The sequence below is a fragment of the Ylistrum balloti genome, unplaced genomic scaffold (genome assembly GCF_031769215.1).
Source record: "Ylistrum balloti isolate Yb309-2 unplaced genomic scaffold, AGI_CSIRO_Ybal_v1 Utg370814, whole genome shotgun sequence".
Taxonomy (NCBI): Eukaryota; Metazoa; Mollusca; class Bivalvia; order Pectinida; family Pectinidae; genus Ylistrum; species Ylistrum balloti.
This window is the reverse complement of record NW_026782471.1, coordinates 290,686-309,664: the sequence shown is the minus strand read 5'-3', so window position 1 is coordinate 309,664 and position 18,979 is coordinate 290,686. Positions and strand designations below refer to the sequence as shown.

The 18,979-nt window shown below is 34.0% G+C and overlaps 1 protein-coding gene across 1 annotated transcript in view; it reads left to right on the top strand.

The window, feature by feature from the left end:
- The window catches only part of LOC132558713 (receptor-type tyrosine-protein phosphatase N2-like), a 252,916-nt gene that overhangs the window by 71,113 nt on the left and 162,824 nt on the right, over positions 1 to 18,979 (top strand). The window contains exons 3-5 of the mRNA XM_060223309.1: positions 5,844 to 6,689; positions 7,040 to 7,123; positions 9,469 to 9,600. Of these exons, the coding sequence (XP_060079292.1) occupies positions 5,844 to 6,689; positions 7,040 to 7,123; positions 9,469 to 9,600 (1,062 nt within the window). The remainder of the gene's footprint in view (positions 1 to 5,843; positions 6,690 to 7,039; positions 7,124 to 9,468; positions 9,601 to 18,979) is intronic.

Below are 18,979 nucleotides of genomic sequence, written 5' to 3'. Positions count from 1 at the left end.
ATCCAACTTTTCCATGTTTCAATCTTGTGTTTATAAAGCTTGTGTTATTGGGGAAACCTGTAAACTGCAGTTTCTGATTAATTTCAAATGATTGAGTTCAGATTTATACAGTGGCTAGAATCCAGTCAAATGTCTCCTGTATATTGGGTGCTTTTTGAGTACTCTGACTTCTGGGGATGGGGAAAATAAAGAATTCATTAAGATCAAGAAAAGTACAATAACCCCCAGAACAATTCATTTTTTACAAAACATCAATTTGTAATATAGTATAGTTTTTTTATCACAATAACATCTTCATTTTCCATTGGAAATAACGTGGTAAGAATTATTAGTATAGGATGACAGTTTTGATGGTATGCATGTATTGACACTTTTCTATTCAATATTATGTACCTCAGGTGACCACTTAAGAATGCTAGCCTTCTTGTTAAGGGTTTCTGTGAAATTTGTCACCCTCAGTTAAGGAAAGTTTCATCAAATGCTTCACTTTAAACAATTTAAGGTTCCAAATGAACTGATAGTTTGTGTTACTTTACTGAGAGATGGGAACAGATTTCAGGGTGTGTCAGACCCTTTTGGCATCTTCTTATCTCACCACAAGTTCAAACAGTCATCATTGAGACATTGTTTACGTTAATCAAATTGTTTCATACCCGGAGGATATGAAAAGATATTTCAATAGAATTGTTTCATACCCGGAGGATATGAAAAGATATTTCACATCAATTTGAAGAAATATTGGCCAATGAATTATGGGAAAATTTATCCTTACGAAGTAACAGACTCCGAAGTATAGTTTTAACAAGCTAAGTCACATGACATTAACAATATCCTGTGGGATTTGCTCGAGATTGGCAGAAGAAATGAGGGAGATAAGTTGTTCACCTCTCAACAGCATGACTGTAATGGATAATTACCAGACATCAAAGTGACAGATTTTACGTGAATTCACAAACTAGTGGTATCAGATATTTATAAATTTTGTTTGGCAAGGTTGGAACTCAACCATCAGTCAGAACACATCGTTTGATTGATAGAAGTAGAAATATGTATATGATCCATGGTATTAGGTAACCTTTTAGCTGATTTTTAAATCAAAGCTTTCAATTACAAGAAAATTTGGTATGTTATATACTAAATATGATAATATTTTGTATAACAATATTACAATAATTGATACAAGATCAAAGATGGCCGACATGGTTTCTAATTGGTCAAGGCAATTTACCACATACCAGCTGGCAATTATCATTTGACATGTTTGTATGGGGATCCGTTCATTCAACTGGTGGTTTTTTCTCCTTTCAAAAAATATTTCATTTTCAAACAATCCAGAATATTTTTCCAAAAATACATGGAACCTTTTGTTTTCCAGTTCCAACATCAGTTTTAAGCCCATCTTTATACTCACTTCATTCATAAAATGACTTCAGGTGGGAGAAAATGAAACTGTGGCAAAGCTTAGATATACCTATATACAGTATATGTATAGATTGATGTAGATTAACTGAGCCAGATGGAGGTAATTAAGAGTTTGTCTATTTAAACTTGACTTTATTAAATTTGACAGTTTTTCAAACTTTTGTGTAAAACCACTGTAGTCCACCTCAGAGTTAGGGATGACACTTGATGTTTAAAAAACTCTATTTGTATATTTTCACTCTATTCTACTTTATCACGTTCAATTTGTTAACAAGATACAACCAAAAGGGGAGAGTGGGACATCACATATTGGATAAACATTTTAAGAAAAAGCCAACTTTCACTTCAAAAATAAAAATAAGTGATTTTAACTTTTCTAACTAGATTAAAGCAAACTAATGATGGAGAATATGGGTTGAAAGATATTTTCTGTTTTGCACTGAACACACAGTACTGAGCTGCATGAAGCTAGTGCAATTAAGTGCAGTTCGTGTCTCCTGAGATGGCGACCTGTGAAAACTGGAATTTTTATTTTGTGGTGCATGGCTATATCAGAACAGCAAAGAACCTGTTTAAGTGTAATTTGTATTGGAAGACAAAAATTACTGTATAATTTCAATACCAAAAATGCTTGCATATATAATGCTACTCATTAGGTGTGAGATTTACAGATCCTGCTTATTAAAAAGGTATTGGCTTTGAAACAAGTTCAATGACCGAGAGAAAAACGTGATTACTCAGAACAATTTGTGAAGAAAATTATTTCCAATGGGAAATAGGAAATTATTAAAATGTTAAAAGAAAAATATAATTAAATCTTAATAGTAGATTAGTGTTTTCGTACTTTTTCATATCAAAATTAAAAAAACACATTAATACATCGCTAATTGAAAATGAAAAAAAGTAATCTTGTGTAACTGATTATCAATCAGAATTTTAGGAACAGACAGTGATATTTTGTTAAGACAATCTTTTCACAGGTAAATATAATTATAATCTTATTAATCTTTCCCAATCTGTCGAAAAAATCTTTTTAATTTGGAATGAAAACATACAAATTGGGTTGGGGTGGGGGAGGGGATGTCATTTGAAAAATGAAAAAAAAAATGTCATTTGAAATTCAGAAGGGCTGTTTTGTAGACGGAATCCTGTGGGGTAGAAAGGACAATATTTAGAAGTTATTGTGTTGATTTCCTCACAAGCAGGACAAGATAAGGCAGAAATGCTGAAGCACTAAGGGATGCGTGTTGGCATGTATTCTACAGCACAAATCTTATATATTCTCGGACATGTTGACTGGCAGGTTTCAGGTCTGCATATTGTACACAGGCATATAATTTGTGGTTAAAGGGACATGGGTGATCTTAACGAGAAGAATCGTTACTGACCCATGGTCACTAATTGGATGTGGCATTTTGTTGAAGCCTGCATTTTGGAACTTGAAAAATGGGTTGACAGTGACAGGAAATGGAGGCCATTGTATGTCAGTTCCCTCCTGACATATGCCAGGAGAAGGCACAGGAAATGGTCGGGATTAGAGGTCGATGGAAAGTTGGGATACAGACCAGCGATTTCCTGTCGGCATGGCAGCCAACGTAGGTTCCCTGTCAGACAAAAACGAAATCCATCAGAAAAGATTACCAAGAAAATATATCTACGATTCCCGCTGTAATGTGACATAGATGTCGGCATCATAACCGGCTGCCATCTTAGATTCAGAGAGAGGCTGCATATTATATATCATCAAGATACAAAATATAAATCTACATAGCAATACAGGTGTTTAGGTATGTGGAGGATTTTTAGTCATTTCTAAAACATTAGGGGAGCCCACGTGTAACCACTGATTTGTCTTAAATACATACATCTTGTAGTGCCTGACGACAATGCTGACAAAACTGTCGCTTGTATAATCAATACATCACACTGACTTACAAGTAATAATTTGTATTTACAAATGGGGCCTCGTCACATGATTCATTGTCTCAGTGCGGCTAATGAACTGGTGATTTCTGAGGTCACAACTCCGTTAACCCCAGGAGACCAGGGTTGGGGAAAATTTTTCAGGGGTCGGGTGACAAGGATGTTGATGGTGTGGTTATATTTGGTGATTGGGGAATGGGTAGGAAGGTTTCATGTAGAGACGGAAATAAGGAATTAAAGAATTGAAATAAAGATTTTCTAAATGATAAAAAAATCTCATTCAAGATGGTGACTTTGTGCAGTTTGTGTTTTCTTGATAGCTTTGTCATCTTACCCAAAATTTTGTGTATTTCACAGGTTTAGTGCACTTCATAAATCAAGTGCACTTTTTCACTTTAGAGCACTTGATTGTGCTTCACAAATTTAGTGCACTTTTCAAGTTTAGTGCCCTTTATATTAATTAGAGCATTGATTGATATTAAAACGAGCAAAGTAAGGCATTGTATGTTATATAGGTGTTTATATTTCTTTTACAGTTGTACAAATGCATGGTGGTATATTGTTAAATATTTAATAATATGCATTAGTGATCAAATTATACAGAACTCTTTGGAAAAAAGTATTGCTAGATTTGTCATTTTAAAACAAATAATTTACCTATTGAATTTCTCAAGGATTTATTTTTTATGTAGTATGCAGCACAAATGTAAATATGATTACAGAGGTTTAGAAAAGTAAATGTATTGTGTAGTAAATATAATTACAGAGGTTTAGAAAAGTAAATGTATTGTGTTGTAAATGTAATCACAGAGGTTTAGAAAAGTACATGTATTGTGTTGTAAATGTAATTACAGAGGTTTAGAAAAGTGAATGTATTTTGTGGTAGATATAATTACAGAGGTTTAGAAAAGTGAATGTATTTTGTGGTAGATATAATTACAGAGGTTTAGAAAAGTGAATGTATTGTGTTGTAAATATAATTACAGAGGTTTAGAAAAGTGAATGTATTGTGTGGTAAATGTAATTACAGAGGTTTAGAAAAGTGAATGTATTGTGTTGTAAATGTAATTACAGAGGTTTAGAAAAGTAAATGTATTGTGTGGTAAATGTAATTACAGATGTTTAGAAAGGTAAATGTATTGTGTGGTAAATGTAATTACAGATGTTTAGAAAGGTAAATGTATTGTGTGGTAAATGTAATTACTGAGGTTTAGAAAAGTGAATGTATTGTGTGGTAAATGTAATTACAGAGGTTTAGAAAAGTAAATGTATTGTGTTGTAAATGTAATTACTGAGGTTTAGAAAAGTGAATGTATTTTGTGGTAGATATAATTACAGAGGTTTAGAAAAGTGAATGTATTTTGTGGTAGATATAATTACAGAGGTTTAGAAAAGTGAATGTATTTTGTGGTAGATATAATTACAGAGGTTTAGAAAAGTGAATGTATTGTGTGTGGTAGATATGTAATTACAGAGGTTTAGAAAAGTTAATGTATTGTGTGGTAAATGTAATTACAGAGGTTTAGAAAAGTGAATGTATTTTGTGGTAGATATAATTACAGAGGTTTAGAAAAGTGAATGTATTTTGTGGTAGATATAATTACAGAGGTTTAGAAAAGTGAATGTATTTTGTGGTAGATATAATTACAGAGGTTTAGAAAAGTGAATGTATTGTGTGGTAAATGTAATTACAGAGGTTTAGAAAAGTGAATGTATTGTGTTGTAAATGTAATTACAGAGGTTTAGAAAAGTAAATGTATTGTGTGGTAAATGTAATTACAGATGTTTAGAAAGGTAAATGTATTGTGTGGTAAATGTAATTACAGATGTTTAGAAAGGTAAATGTATTGTGTTGTAAATGTAATTACAGATGTTTAGAAAGGTAAATGTATTGTGTGGTAAATGTAATTACAGATGTTTAGAAAGGTAAATGTATTGTGTGGTAAATGTAATTACAGAGGTGTGGTAAATGTATTGTGTGTAAATGTAATTACAGATGTTTAGAAAGGTAAATGTATTGTGTGGTAAATGTAATTACAGATGTTTAGAAAGGTAAATGTATTGTGTGGTAAATGTAATTACAGATGTTTAGAAAGGTAAATGTATTGTGTTGTAAATGTAATTACAGATGTTTAGAAAGGTAAATGTATTGTGTTGTAAATGTAATTACAGATGTTTAGAAAGGTAGTGAATGTATTTTGTGGTAGATATAATTACAGTTTAGAATGTATTGTGTGGTAAATGTAATTACAGATGTTTAGAAAGGTAAATGTATTGTGTGGTAAATGTAATTACAGATGTTTAGAAAGGTAAATGTATTGTGTGGTAAATGTAATTACAGATGTTTAGAAAGGTAAATGTATTGTGTGGTAAATGTAATTACAGATGTTTAGAAAGGTAAATGTATTGTGTGGTAAATGTAATTACAGAGGTTTAGAAAGGTAAATGTATTGTGTGGATAATATTTTCTGTTGAGCATTTATTGTTTTGTGTTACAGATTTACTTTTTGGGAACTGCCAGCGAGTGGATCGGGTCCAGGAGGAGCCGTTTCAGTACCAACTCAGTCAAAAGTCCCTTGAATCTCTAAAGGAACAAATACTTGGTCTAATCAAGGGAGGCTACTCCTGGCAGGATCAGCTAACCCAGTGTATAATTCAGAATGCTCTGTATGCCTTTAGGAAACATAGAACATTTCACCCAAGTAAATGTGAAAAAGTTGAGACTTCATGGACAGAACAGCGAGATTATGATGTTAATAGGGAAATTTCCACGGCATTGGAAAAATTATTTCAAGATTATTATAATGCTTACGAACCACAGGTGGACAGTATGTTACTGAGTAATAATGCTGACAAACGTGATGAAATCATTAAAGTACATAAATATTTTGACAAATCACCACAGCCATATCTTAAAAGAGAATTTTCTAATGATGATGGAGAAAATTATTTAAACTACCTCTCAGGAACTAGAGAATTGGAACCGTCTATCTATGAAGCAGGCAAGAGAGACAGTTATGGCCTCACTCCGGATGATCTTCAGCAAGTACAGTATTATCTGCAGCAGTTGCGAATGGATGACCAAGAATTTCCGGACAACCAAATGTATTCAGATGAGGATTTTGACCAGGTCAATCCCACGGACAACAATGACCAGATGACTGGATACTATCAGGATGCTATACCTGTGGATAATGACGTGTTTTCAGCTGACCAATACAACGATGCACTTTCACAGGACTGGGTAGATGCCAAGCCTACCTGGGAGGAGACGGCATCAGAAACGAAGGGAGACAACCCTTATGAATGGTCCTCAGAAGATGAGACACAGGAAGCTGTTAATGGTTTGTATTCTGATTTTTTTATCATATTTCTTAATGAATTTGGCATCTCCTTGAAGTAATCTAAAATACCTTGAAAGCAATGATGTATTCATTTGCATTCTGTTATGATCAAATACAATTTTGCTTCTATGAATGCATTCCTTCATTCCTGAGGTTTGGGACGGCTTTGATATATTAAGTAAAGATGTAGCTCCCTTTTGAGGCCAACTGAATAATAATATTGAAGAAAACTAGCTTTTCAATACCCCTCCCCTTGTTTCACCTTATACACTGAAACTAAAAACCAAGAGTTTTTACATATAGAACTGGAATTAAAAACCCATACTATATATAACTATATATTTTGACAGATGAACCAATTTCACTGACAGAATCAGATCGAGATATTAATCTGCCAGCCAAATATGCCAACCTTTTATCAAAACTGATGATGGGTAAGTCTGTATTACACCTTACAGGGAGACAGAAAACTTTCCACACACATACAGGGTAGTCTTCACTTCATGCAGGATTTTTAGAATGTTGTTAGAAGCATTGTGTGTTTTGAGAAAAACTCTTTTTGTCATGTAAAACCAAGTCTCTCTCTGCCAATTCTGATGCAGACTAGTGGGATTGCAAGATGACCAAAAAGCTTTATTGTATGGCGGTAATGTTGCTCCTCGTATAAGTCAGAATTCCTACCAACAATGCATTTGTCTTACAGAATACGACACTTTTATTTCAATTTAGCACTTAAGCTGCCAGCGGTTCAAATTTAATTATTCTATACATTTAAATTTAGGCGTACGCTGGTGTCTTTGTTACCATGTACACCAAATGACAAGGGAGAGTCTTAATGGTATCACTGCTGGAGTTCTCCGTGCTTCGTTTCCGGGGAAACATCCAATTCAAACAAACTCTTGCTTGCTTTTCATTGCTGGTATTAAAACAGCATGTAGTTCTAGCGATGCTCGTAGTTTGCTGGATCCATCAGTGGTACTGTGACAATGATGGCCAACTACCAACAATGGCTGACAAATTAGAAGGACACAGTTTTGTACTGTGAAAGCCAAGACCGTTAATTTAAGCAACGGGCATGAAGAAATGTGTGTTTTATCACTAGCATTGAGCTAGCGTGATTAACGATGAAGGGCGAAGAATTTGCAGTAATGGCTGCCATTTATTGGCATAATTTGGCGGGATGTCTCGGGGGAGTCGCTGAGAAGATTTATAGAAGTAAAATTGGGCTCTACACAGTCCCTCCTCATGTGAAGGACATATACAGCTATATTTAAAATCAAACATTTGCACTATAAGGTATCAGATTGAAAATATTTTTGCAAAAAGCTCTATCATTCATTGTGATACCAGCACATATCGACCATCTTTGGCTGTATGCCATTTGTAGTTCACAATTTTTCACTAAACATTTCTCATTGCGTACTTCTGATCTATCTCATAGGAAACTTCAAAGGCCCATTTTTATGGTTAAAATCTTAACTATTCTGCTAAAAGTTTTAAGTAAGATGGAAATATTTTCTGCCACAGTGGGTATCTTTAATGTTTCATTTTTTTGTGATTTTATTCCAGCCTAGAAAATGGCAAAAAAAAAAAAAACTAAACAAAAAAAGTGACCTTAAAAATAACATTATTTAAAGTATTTATATGTGTTTCAGAATGATCTGATAGGTATCACAATGTATATGAAATTTTCTTGATTATAAGTCTAACATGTCCGCAAAACTGATGGTCAGATTTGTATATACAACAACAGACAACATTGGAGAGATATTAGATATACAACCACAATAGACAACATTGTAGAGATATTAGCTATGATATACAACAACAATAGACAACATTGTAGAGATATTAGCTATGATATACAACAACAGACAACATTGTAGAGATATTAGCTATGATATACAACAACAATAGACAACATTGTAGAGATATTAGCTATGATATACAACAACAGACAACATTGTAGAGATATTAGCTATGATATACAACAACAATAGACAACATTGTAGAGATATTAGCTATGATATACAACAACAATAGACAACATTGTAGAGATATTAGCTATGATATACAACAACAGACAACATTGTAGAGATATTAGCTATGATATACAACAACAATAGACAACATTGTAGAGATATTAGCTATGATATACAACAACAACAGACAACATTGTAGGTATATTTGCTATGATATACAACAACAATAGACAACATTGTAGAGATATTAGCTATGATATACAACAACAGACAACATTGTAGAGATATTAGCTATGATATACAACAACAACAGACAACATTGTAGAGATATTAGCTATGATATACAAAAATAGACAACATTGTAGAGATATTAGGTATGATATACAACAACAATAGACAACATTGTAGAGATATTAGCTATGATATACAACAACAACAGACAACATTGTAGAGATATTAGCTATGATATACAACAACAACAGACAACATTGTAGGTATATTTGCTATGATATACAACAACAATAGACAACATTGTAGAGATATTAGCTATGATATACAACAACAGACAACATTGTAGAGATATTAGCTATGATATACAACAACAGACAACATTGTAGAGATATTAGCTATGATATACAACAACAATAGACAACATTGTAGAGATATTAGCTATGATATACAACAATAATAGACAACATTGTAGAGATATTAGCTACTTTAAATGGTTGATTTGCTCATTTTAAAGAATTTTGTTTCCATTTTGAAAATGGTTAAATTCCAGAAAATATATGTTTTAGGTCAAATTCACCCAGAGAATCTAACAGATGAAGAACTCAACTACTTGACCAAGTATGTGAACGTCAGACTCTCACAGATGGGATACACTCCTGATCAAATCAAGGATATCGGAACAGAACAAGATCCATTAGGTAGGTTAAGGTCGTAGAAATGTAGAGCACACCCAATAGGAAAGGTCAAGGTCATTTATGTACCTTGAAAAAATGTCCAGTGATATAGGTAAAGGTCATATATATATAGATTGAAAGCATTATTTCAACAAGTACGTTATAGATGTATCGTGATAAAACAAGGTCATAGCTGTAGAAAACAGCCAATAGATAGGTAGGTCAAGGTCATATATATATAGATTGAAAGCATTATAGAATTATACATTTAAGTGTCTAGATATCAGGTGATAGAATTATACATTTAAGTGTCTAGATACCAGGTGACCAGGTGATAGAATTATACATTTAAGTGTCTAGATACCAGGTGATAGAATTATACATTTAAGTGTCTAGATACCAGGTGACCAGGTGATAGAATTATACATTTAAGTGTCTAGATACCAGGTGATAGAATTATACATTTAAGTGTCTAGATACTAGGTGACCAGGTGATAGAATTATACATTTAAGTGTCTAGATACCAGGTGACCAGGTGATAGAATTATACATTTAAGTGTCTAGATACCAGGTGATAGAATTATACATTTAAGTGTTTAGATATCAGGTGACCAGGTGATAGAATTATACATTTAAGTGTCTAGATACCAGGTGACCAGGTGATAGAATTATACATTTAAGTGTCTAGATACCAGGTGATAGAATTATACATTTAAGTGTCTAGATACCAGATACCAGGTGACCAGGTGATAGAATTATACATTTAAGTGTCTAGATACCAGGTGATAGAATTATACATTTAAGTGTCTAGATACCAGGTGATAGAATTATACATTTAAGTGTCTAGATACCAGGTGATAGAATTATACATTTAAGTGTTTAGATATCAGGTGACCAGGTGATAGAATTATACATTTAAGTGTCTAGATACCAGGTGACCAGGTGATAGAATTATACATTTAAGTGTCTAGATACCAGGTGATAGAATTATACATTTAAGTGTCTAGATACCAGGTGACCAGGTGATAGAATTATACATTTAAGTGTCTAGATACCAGGTGATAGAATTATACATTTAAGTGTCTAGATACTAGGTGACCAGGTGATAGAATTATACATTTAAGTGTCTAGATACTAGGTGACCAGGTGATAGAATTATACATTTAAGTGTCTAGATACTAGGTGATAGAATTATACATTTAAGTGTTTAGATATCAGGTGACCAGGTGATAGAATTATACATTTAAGTGTCTAGATACCAGGTGACCAGGTGATAGAATTATACATTTAAATGTCTAGATACCAGGTGTCCATGTGATAGAATTATACATTTAAGTGTCTAGATACTAGGTGATAGAATTATACATTTAAGTGTCTAGATACCAGGTGACCAGGTGATAGAATTATACATTTAAGTGTCTAGATACTAGGTGACCAGGTGATAGAATTATACATTTAAGTGTCTAGATACTAGGTGACCAGGTGATAGAATTATACATTTAAGTGTCTAGATACTAGGTGACCAGGTGATAGAATTATACATTTAAGTGTCTAGATACTAGGTGACCAGGTGATAGAATTATACATTTAAGTGTCTAGATACTAGGTGACCAGGTGATAGAATTATACATTTAAGAAGAATTGCCATCACACTGACATCTAAATGTTACTATGAAATTGTCACAATCTTTGTTTAGACTGATTTCTGTACAGGATTACTAGTTGATGGACTCAGTAACAAACATAGGTATCTCTTAATGCCACACCTTTGAAGATAGCTTTTATGTTTCTAATGGAATACATCAACTTTGTTGTAATTTCTCACTAATGAAAAAACAAAAAATAAAAAACGAAACAAATGAAAACACATATCCATTCAATCATTTTCAAATAGATCATGAAAAATCACGCTTTAACCAATGTTTGTTAAATGATTAGACCCCAGAGATTTTAATTTCGCTAAGTGTGCCTTTGGACTGGGATAATACTACTGTGTTGTATATATTTATCATGTCACGAAAGTCAGGTAAATCAATGGGGGAAAAATACCTATCCAGAGTGCATCTCCGCTCCAGCACACGGCCGATTCTAGCAATTTAATTTGTTACCATCTGCTAATGGAGCATTAGATCTGCAACCTGTTGGTAAACGACAGTTAATACTGAAAGCCAATCCCCCTAAAAACAATGGCGTCAACATGATTAGCTTGATAAAAGGTACAGTAATCCTTCCCAATACGCGGAGACTGCCACCCAAGTCAGCAATTCAGGGAGTCCAGGGTCAAATATCAGATTGTGTTCACCACTGTTGGAAACGCATACCAAGAATACACTTTAATTCATCAAAAATTCTCCTGATTAAATCCGAGAACATATTGCAGGAAGTTAATATCATTTTAGAAATGATGTGGAATTTCAAACAACAAAAGCTAGTTTTATGGGGGTTTTTCACCAAAAAAAGTGATTTTGATGGTAGGGAGATTTATATAAACTGAAACACAACAAAAATTATGGAGAATAATCAAGTAATTAGGGAAAGAAAAGGAAAAAGAGGATCATGTGTGCCACAACAAAACTGCAGATTTTCACCATTTCTTTGTCTAAATTTTTGTTAATCTGTTCTTATTTCAATAAAACTTCAAGAATTATTCTCCATGGGAATACTTTGCTTGTTGTACTACGCACTATTGGTGGTTCTGAATTCCATTACTACAAATGTCAGGAATTTTATCCGTTCAAAAACTGCCAATTTATCTTGAATGTTTTTAAGCTCTGATGATTTGGATACAATTATGCTGAAGAAGATTTAAGCCTATATTATAGACAATGGTGTGGAAATTTTGCTGGATCATAGTACTATTGTATTCCAGCTGTATTTTGTATAAAACTTGGTGTTGCATATTACTAATATTGTTGCAAAGAAATAAAACTGTTATGGTTGAATTTGTTTGGATTTTATACACAATTTATGAAACTTGTCTCAATTTCTTCTTCCTGAAGCATGCCAGAGGTTCACATGAATAATAGTAGAAAAATGAAATAAAAAAAATATATATATTTAAATTTTAGTTTGAGTTGAACTGTTACCTAGTCATGTCTTATTCTTCCTAATATTACATTGTACCAAAAATTACACATTTACAATAATAAACACCAGTATCTGATCATGTATTTGATATAAAGATACTGATTGAATTCTCTTAGTATCATCCATCTCATACAATTGATGAAAACTCCTGTGTTAATGGTTAAACAGGAATTTATACACCAAACCATAGCTAGGTTAATATCTTGTGTGATGAAAACTCCTGTGTGAATGGTTAAACAGGAATTTATACACCAAACCATAGCTAGGTTAATACCTTGTGTGATGAAAACTCCTGTGTGAATGGTTAAACAGGAATTTATACTCCAAACCATAGCTAGGTTAATACCTTGTGTGATGAAAACTCCTGTGTGAATGGTTAAACAGGAATTTATACACCAAACCATAGCTAGGTTAATACCTTGTGTGATGAAAACTCCTGTGTGAATGGTTAAACAGGAATTTATACACCAAACCATAGCTAGGTTAATACCTTGTGTGATGAAAACTCCTGTGTGAATGGTTAAACAGGAATTTATACACCAAACCATAGCTAGGTTAACACCTTGTGTGATGAAAACTCCTGTGTGAATGGTTAAACAGGAATTTATACACCAAACCATAGCTAGGTTAATACCTTGTGTGATGAAAACTCCTGTGTGAATGGTTAAACAGGAATTTATACACCAAACCATAGCTAGGTTAATACCTTGTGTGATGAAAACTCCTGTGTGAATGGTTAAACAGGAATTTATACACCAAACCATAGTTAGGTTAACAACTTGTGTGATGAAAACTCCTGTGTGAATGGTTAAACAGGAATTTATACACCAAACCATAGTTAGGTTAATACCTTGTGTGATGAAAACTCCTTTGTGATGGAATGTGGACTGTGATGATGAACTGTAGGCTGTGATGATGGACTGTGATGATGGACTGTAGGCTGTGATGATGGACTGTAGGTTGTGATGTTGGACTGTAGGTTGTGATGATGGACAGTAGGCTGTGATGATGGACTGTAAGCTGTGATGATGGACTGTGATGATGGACAGTAGGCTGTGATGATGGACTGTAGGTTGTGATGTTGGACTGTAGGTTGTGATGATGGACAGTAGGCTGTGATGATGGACTGTAAGCTGTGATGATGGACTGTGATGATGGACTGTAGGCTGTGATGATGGACTGTAAGCTGTGATGATGGACTGTGATGATGGACTGTAGGTTGTGATGATGGACTGTAGGTTGTGATGATGGACTGTTGGCTGTGATGATGGACTGTAGGTTGTGATGATGGACTGTAGGTTGTGATGATGGACTGTGATGATAGACTGTAGGTTGTGATGATGGACAGTAGGCTGTGATGATGGACTGTAGGTTGTGATGATGGACTGTATGCTGTGATGATGGACTGTAGGTTTTGATGATGGACTGTGATGATGTGATGATGGACTGTTGGCTGTGATGATGGACTGTGATGATGTGATGATGGACTGTAAGCTGTGATGATGGACTGTGATGATGGACTGTAGGCTGTGATGATGGACTGTAAGCTGTGATGATGGACTGTGATGATGGACTGTAGGTTGTGATGATGGACTGTAGGTTGTGATGATGGACTGTTGGCTGTGATGATGGACTGTAGGTTGTGATGATGGACTGTAGGTTGTGATGATGGACTGTGATGATAGACTGTAGGTTGTGATGATGGACAGTAGGCTGTGATGATGGACTGTAGGTTGTGATGATGGACTGTATGCTGTGATGATGGACTGTAGGTTGTGATGATGGACTGTAGGCTGTGATGATGGACTGTTGGCTGTGATGATGGACTGTGATGATGGGATGATGGACTGTAGGTTGTGGTGATGGACAATAGGCTGTGATGATGGACTGTAGGTTGTGATGATGGACTGTATGCTGTGATGATGGACTGTATGTTGTGATGATGGACTGTAGGCTGTGATGATGGACAGTAGGCTGTGATGATGGACTGTGATGATGGACTGTAGGTTGTGATGATGGACTGTAGGTTGTGATGATGGACTGTAGGTTGTGATGATGGACTGTGATGATGGACTGTAAGCTGTCATGATGGACTGTAGGCTGTGATGATGGACAGTAGGCTGTGATGATGGACTGTGATGATGGACTGTAGGCTGTGATGATGGACTGTAGGTTGTGATGATGGACTGTAGGCTGTGATGATGGACTGTTGGCCGTGATGATGGACTGTAGGTTGTGATGATGGACTGTGATGATGGACTGTAAGCTGTCATGATGGACTGTAGGCTGTGATGATGGACATTAGGTTGTGATGATGGACTGTAGGTTGTGATGATGGACTGTAGGCTGTGATGATGGACTGTAGGTTGTGATGATGGACTGTAGGTTGTGATGATGGACAGTAGGTTGTGTAGGTTGTGATGATGGACAGTAGGCTGTAATGATGGACTGTGATGATGGACTTTAGGCTGTGATGATGGACTGTAGGTTGTGATGATGGACTGTAGGTTGTGATGATGGACAGTAGGCTGTAATGATGGACTGTGATGATGGACTGTAGGCTGTGATGATGGACTGTAGGTTGTGATAATGGACTGTAGGCTGTGATGATGGACTGTAGGTTGTGATGATGGACTGTAGGTTGTGTAGGTTGTGATGATGGACAGTAGGCTGTAATGATGGACTGTGATGATGGACTGTAGGTTGTGATGATGGACTGTAGGTTGTGATGATGGACAGTAGGCTGTAATGATGGACTGTGATGATGGACAGTAGGCTGTGATGATGGACTGTAGGATGTGATAATGGACTGTAGGCTGTGATGATGGTCTGTAGGCTGTGATGATGGACAGTGATGATAGACTGTAGGTTGTGATGATGGACTGTAGGCTGTGATGATGGACTGTAGGTTGTGATGATGGACTGTAGGTTGTGATGATGGACTTTAGGTTGTGATGATGGACAGTAGGCTGTGATGATGGACTGTGATGATGGACTGTAGGCTGTGATGATGGACTATAGGTTGTGATAATGGACTGTAGGCTGTGATGATGGACTGTAGGCTGTGATGATGGACTGTAGGTTGTGATGATGGTCTGTAGGCTGTGATGATGGACGGTAGGCTGTGATGATGGACTGTAGGCTGTGATGATGGACAGTAGGCTGTGATGATGGACGGTAGGCTGTGATGATGGACTGTAGGCTGTGATGATGGACAGTAGGCTGTGATGATGGACAGTAGGCTGTGATGATGGACTGTAGGCTGTGATGATGGACAGTGATGATAGACTGTAGGTTGTGATGATGGACTGTAGGCTGTGATGATGGACTGTAGGCTGTGATGATGGAATGTAGACTGTGATGATGGACTGTAGGTTGTGATGATGGACAGTAAGTAGGCGGTGATGATGGACTGTGATGATGGACTGTAAACTGTGATGATGGACTGTAGGCTGTGATGATGGACTGTAAGCTGTGATGATGGACTGTGATGATGGACTGTAGGCTGTGATGATGGACTGTGATGATGGACTGTAAGCTGTGATGATGGACTGTAGGCTGTGATGATGGACTATAGGCTGTGATGATATCAAGTTTAGGTTGGCTCTTGATAAAACCATTTTAAGTAACATGTATGATGTATGATTTTCTGGCATCAGAAACAGAACATACATTTTTTTTCCTTAACCAGAGATAATGATTGAAACAAACAGGAGTATGTGGTTTTCTGTGTTGCTGAGTAACAACAGCCATTGTACTGTTACCATAGGGGGGCAGGGGAGGGGGTGACATCGATGAGTCAAGTAAGCTTAGGGATCAAACAGCTTTGTTTTGATCAAAGTCACAAATGTAAATCCCTGCTGGAGACTGACCTCAGGAGACTACCAAAATGGTAGTGATGACATCACAAACTAGATTATAGAGTGGTAACGTATGAGTCTGAGGGAGATAACTGAATCAGCCTCATACACAGTCATTAACAGGAAATACATTATAGTAGCCTGGCCAGTATGTACTTACCACCTTAATTACATGGCCAGGAAAAGGTTTTAATAAAATGTATGCTCTAATACACACAACTTTATACATCATATTTGACATATGATTTTAAAACATTCAACAGTGGATGACAACTACAGTGTAAAATATAAAGAAAGGTTATGCTTGTTTACTTCCTTCACTATCTAACAATAAGTCGATATCTAACTATAAGTCTATATCTAACAATAAGTCTATATCTAACTCTAAGTCTATATCTAACAATAAGTCTATATCTAACAATACACCTATATCTAACTATAAGTCTATATCTAGCAATACACCTATATCTAACAATAAGTCTATATCTAACAATACACCTATATCTAACAATAAGTCTATATCTAGCAATAAGTCTATATCTAACAATACACCTATATCTAACAATAAGTCTATATCTAGCAATACACCTATATCTAACAATAAGTCTATATCTAACTATAAGTCTATATCTAACAATAAGTCTATATCTAACAATAAGTCTATATCTAACAATACACCTATATCTAACAATAAGTCTATATCTAACTATAAGTCTATATCTAACAATAAGTCTATATCTAACAATAAGTCTATATCTAACAATAAGTCTATATCTAACAATACACCTATATCTAACAATAAGTCTATATCTAACTATAAGTCTATATCTAACAATAAGTCTATATCTAACAATAAGTCTATATCTAACAATAAGTCTATATCTAACAATACACCTATATCTAACAATAAGTCTATATCTAACTATAAGTCTATATCTAACAATAAGTCTATATCTAACAATACACCTATATCTAACAATAAGTCTATATCTAACTCTAAGTCTATATCTAACAATAAGTCTATATCTAACAATACACCTATATCTAACAATAAGTCTATATCTAACAATACACCTATATCTAACAATAAGTCTATATCTAACTATAAGTCTATATCTAACAATAAGTCTATATCTAACAATACACCTATATCTAACAATAAGTCTATATCTAACAATACACCTATATCTAACAATAAGTCTATATCTAACAATACACCTATATCTAACAATAAGTCTATATCTAACAATAAGTCTATATCTAACAATAAGTCTATATCTAACAATACACCTATATCTAACAATAAGTCTATATCTAACAATACACCTATATCTAACAATAAGTCTATATCTAACAATAAGTCTATATCTAACAATAAGTCTATATCTAACAATAAGTCTATATCTAACTATAAGTCTATATCTAACAATAAGTCTATATCTAACTATAAGTCTATATCTAACTATAAGTCTATATCTAACAATAAGTCTATATCTAACAATAAGTATATCTAACAATAAACCTATATCTAACAATAAGTCTATATCTAACAATAAGTCCATATCTAACAATACACCTATATCTATATCTAACAATAAGTCTATATCTAACAATAAGTCTAACAATAAGTCTATATCTAACAATAAGTCTATATCTAACAATAAGTCTATATCTAACAATACACCTATATCTAACAATAAGTCTATATCTAACTATAAGTCTATATCTAACAATAAGTCTATATCTAACTATAAGTCTATATCTAACTATAAGTCTATATCTAACAATAAGTCTATATCTAACAATATATCTATATCTATATCTAACAATAAGTCTATATCTAACTATAAGTATATATCTAACAATAAGTCTATATCTAACAATAAGTCTATATCTAACAATAAGTCTATATCTAACTATAAGTCTATATCTAACAATAAGTCTATATCTAATCAACAATAAGTCTATATCTAACAATAAGTCTATATCTAACAATAAGTCTATATCTAACAATACACCTATATCTAACAATAAGTCTATATCTAACAATAAGTCTATATCTAACTATAAGTCTATATCTAACAATAAGTCTATATCTAACAATACACCTATATCTAACAATACACCTATATCTAACAATAAGTCTATATCTAACTATAAGTCTATATCTAACAATAAGTCTATCTAACAATAAGTCTATATCTAACAATAAGTCTATATCTAACTATAAGTCTATATCTAACAATACACCTATATCTAACTATAAGTCTATATCTAACTATAAGTCTATATCTAACAATAAGTCTATATCTAACAATACACCTATATCTAACAATAAGTCTATATCTAGCAATACACCTATATCTAACAATAAGTCTATATCTAACTATAAGTCTATATCTAACAATAAGTCTATATCTAACAATAAGTCTATATCTAACTATAAGTCTATATCT